Below are 19,356 nucleotides of genomic sequence, written 5' to 3'. Positions count from 1 at the left end.
TCAGAAATCCACCTGCCTCTGCCTCCCAAGTGCTGGGATTAAAGGCATGTGCTACCACTGCCCGGCGATTTTTGGTTTTTAAAGAGCCATCAGGTTCTAATAAAGAGGGATCCTGAGATTCTGAAAACCAGCTGGGGTTCAGGCCCAGGAGGAAACATTGTACAACTCTGCAGGAAATCACCTCTCTGGGCCTCAGTGACCTCCTGCTCAAAGTTAACAGCTAGAACCAGGGAACCCTCAAGACCACTCCAGCTCTGAGTGCCTCTCCCTTCTGATGAGCATTCAACTGAATAAAACCTCACACCACAGAGCACCTCCACAGCCACGGCATGAGCTCACACCACACAGGTCACACCACAGAGCTCACACCACAGAGCACCACTACAGCCATAGCATAAGCTCATACTACAGAGCTCACACCACAGAGCTCACACCACAGAGCTCACACCACAGAGCTCACATCACAGAACACCTCTACAGCCACAGCATGAGCTCACACCACACAGCTCACACCACAGACCTCACACCACAGAGCACCTCTACACCACGGCATGAGCTCACACCACACAGGTCACACCACAGAGCTCACACCACAGAGCACCACTACAGCCACAGCATAAGCTCATACCACAGAGGTCACACCACAGACCTCACACCACAGAGCACCACTACAGCCACAGCATAAGCTCATACCACAGAGCTCACACCACAGAGCTCACACCACAGAGCACCTCCACAGCCACAGCATAAGCTCACACCACAGAGCTCACACCACAGAGCTCACATCACAGAGCACCTCTACAGCCACAGCATGAGCTCACACCACACAGCTCACACCACAGACCTCACACCACAGACCTCACACCACAGAGCACCTCCACAGCCATGGCATGAGCTCACACCACAGAGCATGAGCTTATACCACAGAGCACCTCCACAAGCACAGCATGAGCTCACACCACACAGGTCACACCACAGAGCTCACACCACAGAGCTACACCACAGAGCACCTCCACAGCCACAGCATGAGCTCATACCACATAGCTCACACCACAGAGCTCACACCACAGAGCTCACACCACAGAGCACCTCTACAGCCACAGCATGAGCTCACACCACACAGCTCACACCACAGACCTCACACCACAGACCTCACACCACAGAGCACCTCCACACCATGGCATGAGCTCACACCACAAAGCACCTCCACAGCCATGGCACGAGCTTGCTCAGGGCATCTCTACTATAAGAAAATGAAGATTACTTTGTCATATTTCTTGCTAAGAAATCCTTCCTACAGATCTCCCCCATTCCTGGAAAATGGTTGATTCTCTGAAAAATAAAAAGGTAAATATTAACATTTAATGAGTCAATGGATATACTTGTATACTGTAACACAATTAAAAATATCTGAGATTTATGCTCTACTAAATTGGAAATTATTAATGTAAAGGATTTAAAATTAAATGGCTAATGACTTGTGAAATTAAAAAACATGATAATCAGTGAATAGAACTATAAAATTTTGAACAAATCTGGAAAAGGCCTTACAAAGGTAATAAAGTTCTAATATTCTATATTAGGTAGGTGACAATTCAATATCCAAACTGAATAGTAGACATAAATACAGGCATTGATAACATGGGACTTAAAATATTTATTCTACCTGTTCTACTATGTATTCTTAGAATCTAAACAATGAAGAGGATGAGGGGAGGGAGGGATGAGAGAGGAAGAGGAGAGAAGGAGGAGGAAAAGGAGAGGAGAAGGAGGAATAGGAGAGGAGAAGGAGAGAAGGAGGGAGGGAGAGAGAGGGATAAAGGGAAAGAAGGAAGAAGAGAGGGAAGGAGAGGAGGGAAGGACAGAGAGAGGGAGGGAGGAGGGGGAAGGAAGGAAGGGAAGAGGGGAGAAGGAAGGGAGGGAGGAGGGGAAAGGAAGGGAGGGAGGAGGGGGGAAGGAAGGGAGGGAGGAGGGGGGAAGGAAGGGAGGGAGGAGGGGGGAAGGAAGGGAGGGAGGAGGGGGAAGGAAGGAAGGGAGGAGGGGGGAAGGAAGGGAGGGAGGAACAAGTAGCAAACATCAATGGCTTTGGATCCCTTGTAGGTTTTTCTATTTGCTTTCCATTTCTTCTAAACACATTGATATTTCACTATATACACAATCTATTCCCTGTCACTCATCTTAAGGTCAAAGCATCATCTTAGAGTTCTCCCTATTGATACATCTTTAAGGAAAAAAGCTAAGACTGCGTTTGGAGATGACTCGGGCTAACTGCAAAGAGTCAGCACAGCCGGCTAGCGATGAGACAGGCTGTCCAGAGAACTCAGAACTGAACGCTAATATGTGGACAGACTAAGAAGCTAAATCAAGAAAACCATGACGGAAACGATGTAAGTTCCCCCCCCCACACGCTCTAGCGCTAGCTCGCTGTAGGTCTCACAGTGGGTCGGTCCCCCCAGCCACGCTTTAGCACTAGCTCGCTGTAGGTCTCACAGTGGGTCGGTCTCACAGTGGGTCAGTTCCCCCCCACACACATTCTAGCACTAGCTCGCTGTAGGTCTCACAGTGGGTCAGTTGGTCCCCACCTGGTAGTTCTGCAGTTCTGTGATCCTCTCCTGCTGGACGGCAGCATCACACCAGATAAGATTGCTTGTCTCATCTTCATCAGGAGTCTTTATAAATCCCATCTCATCTATTACTAAACGAACTGAAAGGGGACGATTAAATCAAACCTGAGCCAGAACACCTTGAAGACGCTCGTAGTGGAAACACGCGTGCATAGATCCACAGTACCCCAGGTGTAGGCTGTCCCCACTCCTTACAGCATCAGCTCCTTACCAGTGACAGGACCAAATTATTCTCCACAGAAGCTGAGAACTGAATTAGGTTGCACCAAAAAGCCTTAGTCAGAGTCCTGTGCAATTTCCCAAAACACAGCACTTGCGGATGGCTTCGAGAGTGACATTGGTGCGGTAAAAACACACAGCTGATATAACTTTACACAGCGCCATTCACCCTCAGGGCTCTCCCAAGACCTGGGACTAGGTATAAGATTGGAAAGGTAAAAATACCGTTCACCATCAGCTCTGCCCTGTGCCTTTCAGCCTTCCAGTCATCAAGTCAGCCCTGTTTCCTCAGAGCATGAGGCGCTGAAACTGAACCCGCGGGGGGGTGGGGGGGGGGGGACTTGGAGACCAGCTCTCTACTGCTCCCAACCCTGAGACCCCACTGAAAAAAAGATTACTCTTGGGGTGTCCTTTTGACTGCAAAACACATGTGTTCCTCTTTAGCGTAGATGTTACAGCTAGTACATTGGCCTTTTTCTTTCAACAAAGTTTGAGTTTAAAATTAAGACGAGTCATACAGTTGGGGTAACCTTTGAGTTGCAGTGAACTCTGGGTCCTAAAAGAAAAACGTATCTACATGCCAATGCGAATATTTGAGAAGTGATGTGAACTGTATGACTGACTTAGATCAGGCGTAAAACTGATAATCAGGCACAGCTGATCTAAAATCCTAGGAGCTCTTGGCTATTTGTTAGAGAAAGAACTGGCTTTGTATGCACTGAAGCCTGGAATACAGGGATACCTAAAGAAGCCCCGAGACCATCTGGGGTGGTTTCAACATGCTTGGCCCACAGGAAGTGGCACTATTAGGAGGTGTGGCCTTATTGGAGGAAGTGTGTCACTGTGGGGGTGGGCTTGGAGGCTCCTATGCTCAGGCTCCTCCCAGTGCAGGAGACCCTCCTCCTGGTGCCTGCAGAAGAAATCTCCTTCCTGCCTTTGGATCAAGACGTAGAACTCTCGGCTCCTCCGGCACCATGTCTGCCTGCATGCTGCCATGCTTCCCACCATGATGATAATGGACTGAATCTGAAACTGTAAGCCAGCCCCAATTAAATGTTTGCCTTTATAAGAGTTGCCTTGGTGATGGTGTCTCTTCAACGCCATGGAAATCCTAACTAAGACACCATCTAAATGAGGTCAGAAAGCTGCTCTCTAAGAGCAGCAGAATGAAGCCTGGAGTTATATTGATATCTTGTTTCATCACACACACACACACACACACACACACACACACACACACAAGACTTTCAGGCGGTGATGGCCTCCCAGGGTTCTGCTGCCTGTGTGCCATTCGGACACTAAGAGTGCATGAGCACAGTAGCAATGGGGCCCGCAAGATTCCTCCTCTACCAGGCTCATGGCAGAGGAGAGCAACAGGGACAGAAACCTACACACGCAACACACAAACACATCAGAGCTGTGTCATCACTGGGTGACCCCCGGTGATAAGGCAAGGAGAGATCCTGGCACTGATGGGGGCAGCTCAGCCGGCTACTTAAGTCTAGGGTCTTCATGTAGCCACACACCAGTCAGGCTAGACGCTTCCAGATTACATAAGGATAGTTGAAAAGATATACTCTATATTCACAAATCTTTATAAGATCAGACATATATAAAACCTTTTATATTATGGACTTCAAAGCTCAGATAGCTAGTAATTTTAAATATTACAGAAAAATCCAGTGTTCTGCACCAGACCTGCAGCTTTTCTCCAAAGAGAAAGCCAAGTTAATTGAAAGCATTTCTTTGTTTGAACTGAAAATTTAGAAATCTATTAGCACCTTTTAAAAGCAGATCATCCTCCACTGCACAGGAAAAGAATTCTTCCAACCTGTCAGATATTTTATAGAAGTGACTTAAAAATCCATTACATAAAAATAGTTTTCTCTCCAGAACTCTACTGCTTTTAATGCCAAGGCAGTTTTTTCCAACAATTAAGGAGAGTGCAGGATTCTGAAGAAACTCACCAATTTCAAACTTTGTCCCAGCAACATTCGCTGTAATAATTCCCTTCTTCTTCTTTTTTCTGACTTTCCTTTTCATTGTGCATTGATAAGATAATTCAGTACTCAGGTCCAGAGGAGACGATCCCTGAATAACTTCAAAAGGAAATACAAAAGAGCAGCTGTCACCAAAACACAAACATTGTGACCCGAAACATACACGCTGCCTCCAGCAACTTAAAGCTATGAACAGTGACACTTCCAAAGCTTGAATATCATACTTCCTAAACACACTCTGGTATGGTTCGGCCAGTCCACTTACCCCCATCTTGAGGCAGAGATGGCATGGTAACCTATACCAAGCAAGCAAGAAGCCTGCCTGTAGTACCAAGCGCTCGGGAAAGCTGCAAGTCCCGACTTCATCTAAGTAGGATATGGCCCCAAATCACAGGAAGATCCTATCACATTATCTGGGTCAAAGTCTTGGATTTCATGACACAATTTTTGGGCTGGGTTGCTACCTAGAGAGATTTAAAAATAAAGTTATTTAAGGCACAATTTCATGATGCTTCTCATCCCTACACCATTCTCGTGAGAAACCACAAAACAGCAAAAGTCAATTTATTCCATAAAAACAGTTTGTGTGAATCTGTTATCAACCTACGTAGAAAATGCCAAATTGTGGCTTTGTAGCCTGAAAGTACACAGTCTAAATAGTTGGGTTTTTTTTTAAATCATGGATCATTTACATATACATATTACACACAGAAATAAAAACAATAAAATTCACTGCTATGCATTGTACATTGAGAATCTTGAGATTTATAAGACTGTCTTTTAACAAGCCTGACTGGGAGAGAATTTTATCCTTGTGTTATAGAAAAGTTAACTGAGCTCAGAAAAAAACAAAGAAAGACGTAAAATGGAGATGGAAATGAAGTGGGCCAAAGCCAGAGTCCCTGACCCGGGAACCTGTGCTATCTTCTTCCAACAGTTCACTTGTTACCAGGATGACACTTTCCTCATGAAGCAGTGAGGGTAGGGGTCACTCGCAGAAGGAATGTGGCCAGGGATCCATTTTTACAAGGGTACGGAGGCATGGCATCGTAAAGCAGATTGAACCATGCCTTGAGCTACAGGGACAGGTTTGAAAGACACAAAAACAGGAAGGCTCATTACAGGAGGATCATATTTAAGCACACAGAGGGACAGGACAGTCCCTTAAGGGATAAGCTATCTTGATTCAGCCACATCCCACCCAACAGGATCCCCATGTGCTCTGTGGGCATCTGCAGGTTCAGCGGAGGAAGCAGGCCACTGGGTCTTGGCTACACTGATTACTGCCCATTCTCAACTCTCAGACGTCTCTCTTCTTTGAACTCCTATAAAATGTCTCTAATCACAATGGGAAAAGACATCAAAACTGCTACTAAACAAAAGGATGAGATGGGAACTTTAACCAGATTATCAGGCTTATCATGAATCCTGTGACATTAAAGTTGACTCACTCAGCCAGGATCCTCAATATTCATTATTGACAGTGAGATCTCATTAAAGGATATTTACAGCCTATTCATTCTCAGTACCATTTTAATGCAAATAAGTCTCCACTATGATTCACTATAAAAACTTGTAAAGTATTATAAATTAGAGACTCATGATGGGTAGGCAGTGTGTTAAGGATTCAAAGAAAGTAAACTCATTAGGAAGCTTTGAACTTCAGTTCATTTCCCACAATGTCTAGAAACTACAGCTTAAAGTTAATAAATAAATAAATAAAACAAGAGTTTTGATTCCGTTTTGCCTGAGCAGCTATCTCATCCATCCAGCTCCACTATTTTTAGACACCACACTAACACTACATGCACATATAAGGAGCTTGCAAGGCTAATTTGGTACTCAGAAGACAGGCTGTGTTCTGGAAACTCATGATACCTCAAACTAAACAGGGAACTTGCAGTAAACATCTCTAAACTGATCTCCCAGCTCCCAAATCCAAGCTGGAGACGGACTAGGTCACCGCTCTGAGGGAAGAACAGAGCGTCCTGAAGTTCAGTTCAGTTCTGTTTAGAAGCTCTCTGATACTTCAGGCAGGACACTGAGTTTGGGATTTTGTGACCAACACCTTGTTACTGGAGTAAACAAAGGTCCCTTCACAGTGATGCCCCACTCTCTCACTAGAAGGTGGTGACAAGTCAGAAAGAGTTTGACAACAATGCTTTCCAGAGTATGCCAGACTCCTAAGTCAGCCTTGTTAAATAGTGAAGAATAAAAATGTTTCTCAGAGTCTAGCAGGAATTTGAAGTGTTTAAAATGACCCTTGTCATATGTAGGTTCTACTACAGCCCATTTATGATTTAGTGGAAGTGCCAAACAAATTTGAGGAAGACTTGATTGTATCCTCCAAATTCTAACTAATTATTTTAAGCAAGGAATTTGAGAAAACATGCTTATGACATCATGCAGATAAGACACTGTTGTCTACTCGCCAAAAACTGGTAGCATGCTTTATTTACCCAGGAAATACTATAAGCCAAAACTTAAAACCCAAACCATCAAAGCACTGGTGCCTGAGACCTCCTCCACGCTCTCCTGGAATCTCTATCAATCACTGAAAATCTAGACGAACTGCTACTTTAGCTTCATGGGTGAGTGATTCACTTCTCCCTCTTCTGGCCTACTCCGGAAGTCTTTATTTGTATCTCATCAAAACCACCTATCCACAAGGTGAGTTCCCCAAAGACAGTGGTTTTCTTCAGTCTTGCTCATCTCGTAGCTCCTAGAACTGGAGACTGGCAGTGCGCAGTAGACACCCGTTACTAAGGTAACGTGTGCTGTGGTTTGCACATTGTTTCTACCTGAATTCATGAAGAAACGGAATCCCCAGTGTATGAAGGGGAGATGAGAATGTCATAAGGCTTTCTCTCATGCACAGAGCTTCATGAAGTGTCTGACCATGTTTGCCTTTCTCCCATGCCATGTGTGAACACAGCAACAAGGATTCTATCTCGAAAGCAAAGAGTGAGTCCATCAGACCCTGGGTACGGGTGCTGTAAGGTCAACCCTGTGAGACATGGGCTTTTATGACAAACATTATCCAATACTTGGTATTTTGTTATAGAAACACATATTAACTAATACAGTGAGTTTTTCCAAACTTACTTTACAATAGCTTTAGGGAAGGAAAGTGGAATTGGGAGAAGCGAATGCCTATCATTAACGACACACAATTTTCAAAGGTTTCTATGTATAGCACCACTGGTTAAACTCACAGAACAACACAGTCAGTGCATTAGAGCTCTGGTGGTCTGTTATGGCTGGGAGCAGTATGGGGAGAAGACTATCTTCTATAAAAACATTGTGGAGTCAATGTTACCTGTTTTATTTACATGTAAAATGTATGTTATAAAGGTTTGCATGCCATCTAAGACGATTGCCTTCCCACTCCACCATGACAGACTCTACCCCCTCGAGAACCATAAGCCAAAATAACCCCTTTCTTCCCTAGGTTGGTTTTATCACTTTTTCCTCCATAACAGCAGTGGGAAAGCAGCTGGCACAGGCTGAACATGCTGCTCAAAACACCCCGGGAACTCCAGCGTCGACACCACAGCTCTCAGGAATATATGTTCTCAGCCAATCGCTGACCTCCATGGTCTCCAATCTGGGCATAAGACGTCTAATTGCCAACCCCCTCCATGACTCTGCTGCAGAATGAAGCTGGACTGTAAGGCCGATGGTAGGTTTGGCATATTCTAGGAAGTGGAGATGCTATACTGGACCCTGTATTCTTTAAGCTGATCTTCTGAAACACAGCCATACTGCTGGCTTGGAAATCTCCTGGCTAAGCAATAAGTGGAGGAGACAGCAGTGGGCAAGAAAAGTGCCCAATCCAGAAAATTTAGCAGCTAGAAAAGAAAAATAAATCCTATAAAGTTCCTCGCTTGCTAAAGCTGAGTGAGCCCACGTCAGCTAAGCGAGAAAGGTGTCCCATCTCTCGACTATAAGCTAGCCACGATGGCTGACTAACACATTCATTTCCTAGAAAATAAATGCATCAAAATCATTGAATATGAGAACCTAACAGCAACCGTAAAGTGTAATAATACACATTATACTGTGTTGATACACATTATACTGTGTTGGGCCCCAAGTAAGGGCCCTCGATCTGAAAGGTCACAGAGGGTCAAATAAGGGGATAAACATAGAGGACAGAGAAATGAGAAATGGATCAATGTCAGAGAGAGAGAGGGTAAATACTCTATAATACATGCATGCAATAAAATCCTATAAAGCAATGAAGTGAAATAAACTGGAACTAGATGAAGAACCACATAAGAGCTCAGATTTTAGAAAACTGCCCAAGAATATATGTAATGTGTGATTTACGTAAGTTTTAAAACGCTACAAATTGTGCACACACAAACTTTGCTTAGAAACTGATTCATATGCAAATACAAATGCTAAGATACTAAGATAATAAGTACAAATACAAGCAATAAGATGCTAAGAGCAGCGTGGAAAGACAACCACCAGGTCTGATGTCTTCTGAGGAGGAGGAAGACATGGAAGCAAGCCAGCACTCTTCAGAGAGAGGAAGCACCGAAGTGTGATGTCATTATGACTTAGCACACATCTATCATGGCTCCACCTTTTAAAGTAATCAGTTGAAACAGAGGTCCCCCGATAGATTCACTTGAGCCATGGTGTGTTTCTCTGGAAGTGCCCCATTGGAAATGGCCCTTGAAGCTCAGACAAGGTCTTACTCCATGGGCAATGCAAAGCCGTTGCAGGGCTTCCTGTAGATTACTCTGCTGTGTGATGGGAGCAGGAAGAACAGTGTGCGGAAGATATTTTGAAGGTCCATGAGAGGAAAACTGAGTGCTTGGCCACAGGCAGAATCATACATATAGAGAGAAGAGTACCACCATAGTACAGCACTCAGACTTGGTGATCGAGAAAGAAGTGGTAATCACTAATGACTTTGATATGCCTGGCTTACAGAAAGGGGTAGGTGCTGGCTCCATGCATCAAAAGTTCTGCAGAAAAAAAACAAAACAAAACAAAATCCAATCCCAGGAGTTAAGTGCCTTAGTTGTCAGTTGCAGAAAAATATGGTTGAATATGGACCAGAAAATAAATAAAATCCGTAACTGAAGATAAGACAAGGAACACCTCTAATTTTTAATTAAACACAGAATGGGGCTGGAGAGATTGCTCAGTGGTTAGGCCACTGATTCCTCCTGCACAGGACCCAGTGTGCTCCTGAAACTCACACAGCTGAAACTAAAAACTATTTGGAATTCCAGACCCAGGAGGAGCCAATGCACTCCTTTGGTTGCCACAGACACTGTAAACATGAGATGTGATACACACCCATGCAGGCAGGCAAAACACTCATACCCCTAAAAAACAAAAAGAAAAAGAAAAAGAAAAACAAAACACAGAAGCCTCCTTCTGCAACCTAACTGATCTTATTTCTGTTTCTGCAAAAAAAAAAAAAAAAAAAAAAAAAAAAAAAAAAAAAGACAATATATTTCAGTGTGCACAGCTGCATAACTGGTGAGCAACAGATGACATCACTCTAACTGTTGTCCTAACAATAGTGTATTGACCCTCTCCATTGTGTGTTCAAATTGAAAAAGGTTTGAGAAGATATTTGATTCCTTGACACGGGAACATTTGTGTCCCATTCCCAGTCTGGCTCTCCTCCCCAAACCTAGAGCTGACTATGGAGACAGAATGTTATGATGGAGCCATTTGGTCATTACCTCTAAAGAGCGGGCAGGAGCCAAGGGTAAGTAACGGAAGGATGGAAGACCTGTGTGTGCACTCTGACCTTGAGCACTAGCTCCACAACGGACTGCCATTTGCCTTTCAGATTCCCACAGTTTGCTTGGGGTCACCCAAAAGCAATAGTGACAAAAGTCTGTGGAGAATCTCGTCCTTAGAATCTAGCTGGGTGTGACATGAAAAAAACATAGCAACCACTTACACAGCATATCATACATTGAAGGTGTCTCCCTTTTAAACATTTGTATTTCCACTATTTGACATAGATTCGTAACTGTGTGTGTGTGTGAAACACAATTTTCATTCAGTAATTCTAGGATTGAGTAAAGTTCAAGTCAAGTGACAGGGTTGCTAGAGTAACAGAATACGAAGTTATCTCATAATGTATTAAATGCTTAAATTGAGTTGAAACCTCCTTTGACATGTTCTCCAAGAATATAATATTGTATTCTAAAACATCCTCAAATTTCCCCAAAGCAGGTGGAGGGGAGAAGTCACACTTGCTCTCCAGAACTAACATATGTCGGTAGTTAACGTGTGCATTTCTCACTCACTTCTGTCTAGATATTTACATGTGCTCATGGGCACACATATACCCAGGCACACATGGACACATGCATGCACATAAATGCACACACATGAACATGCACACATGCATATATGTACATATACATGTGCATACACAGGGACACATAAATGCACAGATGTGCACATAAATACACACATGCACACACACATGCATACATGCACAGACACATACATGAGCACACATGCACACACATGGACACACATGTGCACACACACACACAGTTACGAATCTAAGGCATCCTGAAAGTGGCAGCCTACATCTGACTACATGAAGCACTCGCTGTCTTGTTCTGAGATATCCAGGTAGGATTGTGCATGCTTTGTTCCCAGCTCAGGAACGGGCTTCAGGAACGCTGAGGAAAATGGAGAAGGTGTAAAATCACCAGTTCTGTGCTCTTACCAGAACGATCACAATCGATAACAAACTGTGCATCAGCCTCACTAGCGCAGATGACATCAGCACAGGGTCACGTGACGTCAGCATAGTTCTCCCTGACCAAAACTTAACTTTCAACATCCCTTATGAATATGGTGGCTCCTCCGACACTCCTTAGCTTGACAAAGTATGCCATGACATACCCTAACCTGAAAAGGACACAACAAAATCCTTCCTAATTTTCTCTTTGAATTCCTTGTTTGATATTTATTTGGTGCACACACATTACCAATTTTAGGGTATATATTAGTGTAATGCTTATTTTTATATCCATGTTTATGAATCATTAAATATTAAATCATTAATTCATTAAACTATTGGTCATGACAGCACATGCCTGAAATCCAGGAGCATAAGAGACTGAAACAGGAGGGTACTGAGCTCATAGTGAGGGTGGTGACTAAGTAACTAAATTTACCTGACGTACTTAGATATAAGTGACCATATGACTCTAAAAGAGTAGGCATTGAGGGGGCTGATGGGGTAGAGGAAAGGACATGGTCTGGTGGGATTTCCAAGTAATGACTGAAAGAGTAAGTCTTCCAGTGGACACTCCCTTTCTGCTCCCCTGCCTTGGGTACAGGTGTGATTGCAGTTACTGTGCTGTGTGTAAGAACTATGGTGAAGCCCAGATCTCTTTCTTCTGACCATGGGTTGAGAAGACATGGTGGTCTATCACTAGAAGAAACTGGTTAACAGAAAACTGTAGATGGGGGCAGAAGATAAAACGAAACCCAGCCAGTTCCACGGCCTTGGTACATTGGCTGGTATTCCTTGAAAAATCTTTTATTTTGTATGTATGGCTGTTTTGCCTGCATGTCTGTCTGTGTACCACATGCATGCCTACTGCCCTTGGAGGAGCTGGAATTACAGATGCTTGTGAGCTTCCATGCAGGTGCTGACAGCTGAACATGGGTTCTCTGGACGAAGCTCCCAACAACTGAGCCACCTCTCTCTGCCTCGTACGCCATTTTGAAAATCCACAGTGATTCTTGTAGGAGTTACGCGTGGCAGTTAGGGTCCAGGATCCCAGTTATTAACACCAGAGCTGACTGATAAAAGTATAAACGTTTTATCAACTTTACACATAAACAGGGATTCTCACAAAATAGCGAAGCCTGAAGAAGTTAGTAATGCAGATGTTTCCATACTTAGAAAGGAATGAGGCAGGACAGACAGACAGACAGACCGACCGACCGACCGACCAGGACTTACTTAGTCCTGGACCACTAAGATGAAGATGAACAGACCCTGGAGGATAACAGTTGCTTTGGTCATTGAGGTTCACTTCAGCTCTAGTTCTATGCTCTGGTGATCAGGACTAGTTTCTAACTCAGAACAGGAAATTGAGCCCTGTTGTCGGGAGCCATAGTAAGACAAGCTAAAAACTAACAGGTGATCCTCCTGAGATGGTCTGCTTTGGATTATAATACAATTTGCGACAGATTCGCTCCCATAGACAAGACCCAGGAGAATTCATTTTAGTAAATATTCCTGCTATTAATATGCTTTCCTGTTACTATTAAACATATATAACAATCACTAGGTACCAGCCCACCCTTTGCAGCAGATCTCTGCAGATCTACAAAGAAGTTCTGTCTTGTAGTGTTGCTATATAGACAAATAGATGACTTCTTAAATCTTAATGATGATCCTATAAGAATTCCTAAAATTATATCTGTGATTATTAAGCTCTTTTATATTGGGACTGCTATTAGGTCCTTTTCTGATAGTCAAAGCTGCAATGAGAACTCTGTCAATTTCCCAAGTGTCACCAGTTAATTGCTATTAGATAGTAACCAGACTTTCTCCTACTCAGAGCACATTTTAAGAGGTTGTAAAACAACTAACCAATGGTCATAAAAAGGGAACTAATGATTTATTATGAGTGCTAGGACAGAAGATAAAATATTGACTGGGCTTATCTATACAAAACTTCACTACTTACTTAGGTTTTCAACCTCCTATGAACCTGCGGAGCTGAGACAGACAGGTGATGGGTGTTTAGTCAGATAATTACTCCTATGCACGTAAACAATTCTCTGTTGTAAACTTCTATTTCACTTTATGATTTGATATTTTATGTGAACTCGTGATGAATTTTTTAACCTGTGATCATGTATTCTGAAAGATCTATAAGTACTGAAGACAAAGGGAACTGAAAAGAAAAATTTTCCCTTTCCCCACTTAGAGTAGAAATTTTCCCTGCCCCGCTTAATATCTTCCCGCTTTTCCCTTTAGATAGCTTTCATAGGAAACTTTTTACAACTTAGTAATAAATGCTATAACCACTTTTCAAAGTGTCCCTTTTTCTTCCTACAACTTCTGACTAGCAGGCTGAAAGTTAGAGCTGAGCAGTTCCTGCTGAGATAGAACAAAGGCCTTATCACTTAATCCCCCCTCTGTTAGGCTACAGGTGTCAATCTAAGCCAGCAGCCTTTTACCCTCAAAATGAGCAAGAAAGTTTTTAGGACTTTTTAGAAGTTACCATCAGCATTTCAGTACAGTTAGAGAGCTAGAATGTCCAGAGACCCTCAGACTTTAAAGCCCACCGGAGTCCCACTCTGTGCCCCTACCACTACTTTGTCCAGAGACCCTCAGACTTTCAAACCCACGGAAGTCCCACTCTGTGCCCCCACCACTACCTCGTCCAGAGACCCTCGGACTTTAAAGCCCACCAGAGTCCCACTCTGTGCCCCCACCACTACCTCGTCCAGGCCAAGAGGCTCCTGGCATCCTTTAAAAACAATCTTTACAGTTTAAATCATCCAGGGAAAAGCATGCTACATGGCCTTTTCTGAAGGGACAACTATGCAAGTGATCTCTGAATAAATAATCAACATGCCAGCTGGCATGTTTTGCCTTGGAGCCAAATGCACTTTGGGAAAGACGGAAGACAATCGAGTATCAAGGGCAGGTAACTGGCACAGACCTGCAACGATCATACAGTTGCATCCTCTTCATCCCTGGGGCTGGTTTATAGTGAAGTGAGGCCAGTGAGGACTGGGCCAGGGGCTCACTCTCAGACTCCTGGAAGGAAATGGGTCCCTTCTTGTGATGTGGGTTTGAATGAGAGAAGATGCATGCCTACTGCCCACATTAGCCATCGGTAGGACTTCAGGTTTGATCCCTTACTTTTGTTTTTAGATAAATAAAAATAAATAAACAACATTTTAAAAATTAAATAAGTAAAAATGCTTTGAGGTTTGCCTTCTTTCTTTCCTTTTTCTCCAAGAGACGCTGGCTTCCGGGCAAAGCTTGAATTGCAACTTGAGTTGACCACACTAGAGAAACACAGCTCTCTAGGAGGCCCTTAGACTTAAATTTTAAAAGTCACAGTTGTGATGATAGCTTAAAAGGTGGCTGATTCTGCCATCGTTCCCAAATGCTTCGAGGTGAAATTAAGTCACATAAAATTAACTCGTGATGACTGAGTCATTTAAAGTTTGAAAAGTCCATATGGAAAATTCTCCAGTCTTCACAACACTCTGTGGACTTGCATGAGTAAAGCTAATGCATGTGCATAAATCTAATATTTTAAGCAGGAAAAAGGATTAGTGTGTTGCTGGATCACTAAACTGGATGCAAAGTGAATTTTCATAGCAATGTTTGAGGAAAGAAATAATTATTTTTACCTCCCAAGCCATCTGCTAAGAAGACTAATTAAGTTCAGCTATATTTTAACAAGATTAGTTCATTTAGAAATAAGTAATTCCCAACCTTTAAAATCTCTCTAAGGACTAGAGAGAAAGCTTAGCAGTTAAGAGTACTTGTTGCTCTTCCAGAGAACCCGAGTCTGGTTTTCCCAGAACCTGGTTCCCAGCATGCATATGACAGGCAGCTCACAGGAATCTGTAAAGCTAGTTCTAGGGGTCCAATGCTCGTGTCAGCCTCTGTGAGCACTTAGGCACACACACACACACACACACACACACACAGAGAGACATACACACACACACACACACACATACACACATACACACACACACACAGAAACACACACACAGACATACACACACACACACACACACACACACACACACACACGCGCACACACACACACACACTGGCCAGTACTCATAAGCATAAAATAAAAATAAACAAATCTTATTATGACCACTGTCTCTAGCATGGAGCAGTCCTTTTATAGACACATGGAAGGAGAGGGCTATTTTTGTTCTTCAAAATAAACATGGATGACATGCAGAACAGGACCAGAGCCTAGAGCCAGGGCGCAATAATACGGTCTCCATAGATGCTCTCAAATCACGAACACTTATTTTCTCAATGATTCCCTCTCTTGACCTTTACCTTCCTTGATCACACACAGTCAGATGACACTGTAAAGTAATAAAGCCACATCTGTAATAGTAGTAGTGCCACCAATCTGTTCAAAACTTCAGTTGCTCCCTTACGTGTTCATTATATTTCATGTTAAACATTTTTACTCGGGTGCCTGTTTATGTCAACTTGACACAAGCTATAATTATAAAAGTGGAGGTCATCTTGATTGACAAAATGTCCCTATAAGATCAGGCTCTAGTCAAGCCAGTAGAAGTATTTTCTCAACTAGTGATTGGTGGGGGAGGGCCCAACCCATTCTGGATGGGGCCACCACTGGGCTGGTCCCGGGTTCTATGAGAAAGCAGGCTGAGGAAGCCCTGGGGAGCAAGCCAATAAGATCCCTGCTCCATGGCCTCTGCATCAGCTTCTGCTTTCCGATTCCTGTCCTGTTTGGGTTCCTGCCTGGCTTCCTTCAATGGTGGATTATGATGTGGAAGGGTAAGCCAAAACAAAACAAAACAAAACAAAACAACCCTTACATCCCCAACTTTCTCTTGGTTATAGTGTTTCATGACAGCAGCAGTAACCTCAACTAAGACACGTGCTCACCAACTTATTAGGTAAAGTGAAATGTATGTCTTTTACTTCACCATGTTCACATAGAGTTTTCTTTTGGAGAAGTAATTTAGCTTGAAATATCTTAAAAATAAGACTCCATTCAAAGTCCATGACGTCGGCTACTCATATCAACCCTAAGTTTGCTCGAGTATGACAGTCAACGCAAGACAGGACAGAATCAGAGGTAAGATCATAGATCCATAGTATGCATCTCAGAGATACAAAGTAAACATCATATTAAATCATCAAAGCTGGCGTTCAACTGTGCTGCGAGGGGTTAGAATTTACCATTTTTCAAGTGTTAATCTAATATCCAAAATTATCCATTCTACAAGTCTCATTATAAAACAGTGTTCAGTCCTTAAAGCGCTTTTGATTAATGCAATGCAAATTGCATGTATTCCTATCTTTATCTGGCCATACCACATTGCTGGAACTTATACTCAAATGTTATTTTATTTTATTTTACATGAGTGTATGTGCACCCACGTATGAGTCTGCTCATGTGAGTGCAGTGCCCATGGAGGACAGAAGAAGTCATATGATTCCATGGAGCTGGAATTCCAGGTGGGTCTTGAGCTGATTCACCTAGGTGTTAGAGACTGAACTTTGGTCCTCCCGCAAGAGCAATAAGCATCCTTAGCTACTTAGCCATCTCCTCAGTCCTTCATATATTACTTTCATTCAACTATTTTCAGTCAATTGGGCAAAACCAACAGACGATGTTAAGAACATAGAAAAAATACTCATAACAATATACATTTTGTGTGTGCTTTTAAATACCCTCTCAACTGACACTGTTGTTCTCTACTGTTATTTAATTTTTTAAACTTTTGAATCTCTTCTTCGAACCACAAGACTATAATTTTTGTAGAGGAGAATATAGTCTGCATTGACTGTCATGCTCGGGCAAACTCAGGGTTGATATGAATAGCCGAAATCATGGACTTTGAATGAAGTTTTATTTTTAAGATATTTCAAGCTATATTACTTCTCCAAAAGAAAACTCTATGTAGGTATGATGAACTTGCCACTGTCCTTGCATCCATAAGACCACAGTCATTCTGTATAAGTAAACCATTCCAAACCCCTCTAACTCTTTCTCCCTAGCAGGTCTGACTCCACATCCTCACCACAGCCTCAGGCGGATGAAGAGTCTTACTTGACTTTCCACCTACTGTTAAGGCAGTCAATGATGGAAAGGCTAAAAGGCACTCAGGAATGATATTACACCAGCAGCAAATCAAGATTTGCAATTATATGAAGACCACAGATTAAGGCAACCTCCTCGTAATGCATGGTCTCCTGTATGAACTTAGAAAGGCCACAATATCCACACTGTTTGTTCGAGTGTCAGACTGCATGCTGCTGCAAAGGTTCCTTGCAGGTGCCATTAGCGGCTGAACGTGCAAGCATCTACTATCTGTCTCATGAGTGAGCCCCATTCCGTGGGTTGAAGGTGAATGGGAAAGCAGACTGAGGCTCCCCCAGAAAGACAGCTGCATCCCAGTCCTGTGTGCATTCAAGCTCCATGTCATCAGTTCTTTGCACTCCAAGCCTGTCAGCAAGTTTTGGACTCGCAAGCCTCCAGTCACAGGAGGAAAGTCCTTAAGTCAGCAGTCAGCATCCTTTCTCTCCTCTCTCTCTAAAACGGTGCTGCATTTTACAATCACAGTCAGCAAGGGGGAAGTCCTCACACAGATACCAACATCATCTCATACACATTAAATCAGCACTGGCAGCATCTGCTACAGAGAAAAACGCACACTAGCATAGAACAAGGACACCACAGAAAAGCTCCAAAGCGTAAACTGACTCCCTTCCCCCGCCTCTCTGCCTCCTTCCTCTCCTTCCAACTTTCCTTCCTCCTCCTTCTTTTAGGACACAGCCATGTAGCCCCCAGGTTGTTCTCAAACTGGCAATGTGCCTGCCTCGGCCATCCATGTTCTGGAAATCATGCCTGTGCCATTATGCATTGACTGCACCATCAACTCCACATATCCAGGGTACACAGTATGAGTGTTGATCACAAAAACATAATCAAAAGAACCTGTCCTCCAATGGGAAGACATTTAAGAAGTGTCTTGACCACTTTGTCCTACGTTCTCCTCTTTATTTTTCTTTTTTATGTTTCTTTTGCATGCAAGTTATGCAAAACAAGAACCGTCCTTAAAGTCACCTCCAATGTGTATAAGAGGTAAGATTTTTAAGAGCACTTTTGCCTCGCTGAAACTGCATGTTTCGGTTTCTCAAGCAAACGAGATCACGATATGACTTGCGATGAGACTGGATCCTAGCTGGAAAACAGTACCTTAGCTGCTATCGTTATTTCTAGTGTTAAAAATTAATGACAGCCACACCTCCTTTAGGCCCTGGGGTTCTCACACTGAATCAGGCATCGAAGTCTGCTGGAGAATAAGATTACCAGGTGACAGGCTCCAGGTTAGAGCAGTGTGGCTCATGTCACACACACCTCAGCGCTGAGGTAGGCCGAGGCCCTCGCACATCCTGACCTAGACACGATTAGCTCCCGAGAGGAGATCTGTGGCCGCAGAGCAAACGCATCAGTGCTGATGCAGCTCAGGCCAGGAGACTGACACACCGTGAGCTACTCCCAAACCCAGTCTAATATCGACAATCCGTACCTTGTATAGTGGCATGCAGGTCGGAAAGAGGGATTTAAAAAATGGACTTAATCAATCACGATCAAGATAAAGCTTCTAACTCAAGTCTTAACCCATAGCTTTAAAATTCTGGTTAAAAATGGACCCAAATGAAAACATTGTTAGCAATTCTTCTTGAAAAAAAAAGACGAAATTGCCCCAAACCACCAAAACAGCTGTTTGGGGAC

General features: G+C 43.3%; 1 protein-coding gene across 8 annotated transcripts in view; it reads right to left on the bottom strand.

The window, feature by feature from the left end:
• Nucleotides 1-19,356, bottom strand: part of Ttll7 (tubulin tyrosine ligase like 7) — a 136,221-nt gene that overhangs the window by 87,828 nt on the left and 29,037 nt on the right. For 7 of the 8 annotated variants that reach the window (XR_004119896.1, XM_031375789.1, XM_031375787.1 and 4 more), the window contains exons 2-5: nt 5,109-5,307; nt 4,811-4,942; nt 2,583-2,704; nt 1,265-1,332 (exon numbers count right to left, since the gene is read on the bottom strand). Coding sequence is in view for 7 of the 8 variants with exons in the window: in XM_031375789.1 (XP_031231649.1) it covers nt 1,265-1,332; nt 2,583-2,704; nt 4,811-4,942; nt 5,109-5,133 (347 nt within the window). In the remaining variant the exon portion in view is untranslated. Of the gene's footprint in view, nt 1-1,264; nt 1,333-2,582; nt 2,705-4,810; nt 4,943-5,108; nt 5,308-14,535; nt 14,634-19,356 lie in introns of all 8 variants that reach the window. The other variant, XM_031375788.1, reaches the window with a different exon arrangement.

This window comes from Mastomys coucha, unplaced genomic scaffold (assembly GCF_008632895.1).
Source record: "Mastomys coucha isolate ucsf_1 unplaced genomic scaffold, UCSF_Mcou_1 pScaffold16, whole genome shotgun sequence".
NCBI classification, from domain to species: domain Eukaryota; kingdom Metazoa; phylum Chordata; class Mammalia; order Rodentia; family Muridae; genus Mastomys; species Mastomys coucha.
The sequence above is the reverse complement of the archived record's forward strand: the minus strand, read 5'-3'. Positions and strand labels throughout refer to the sequence as shown.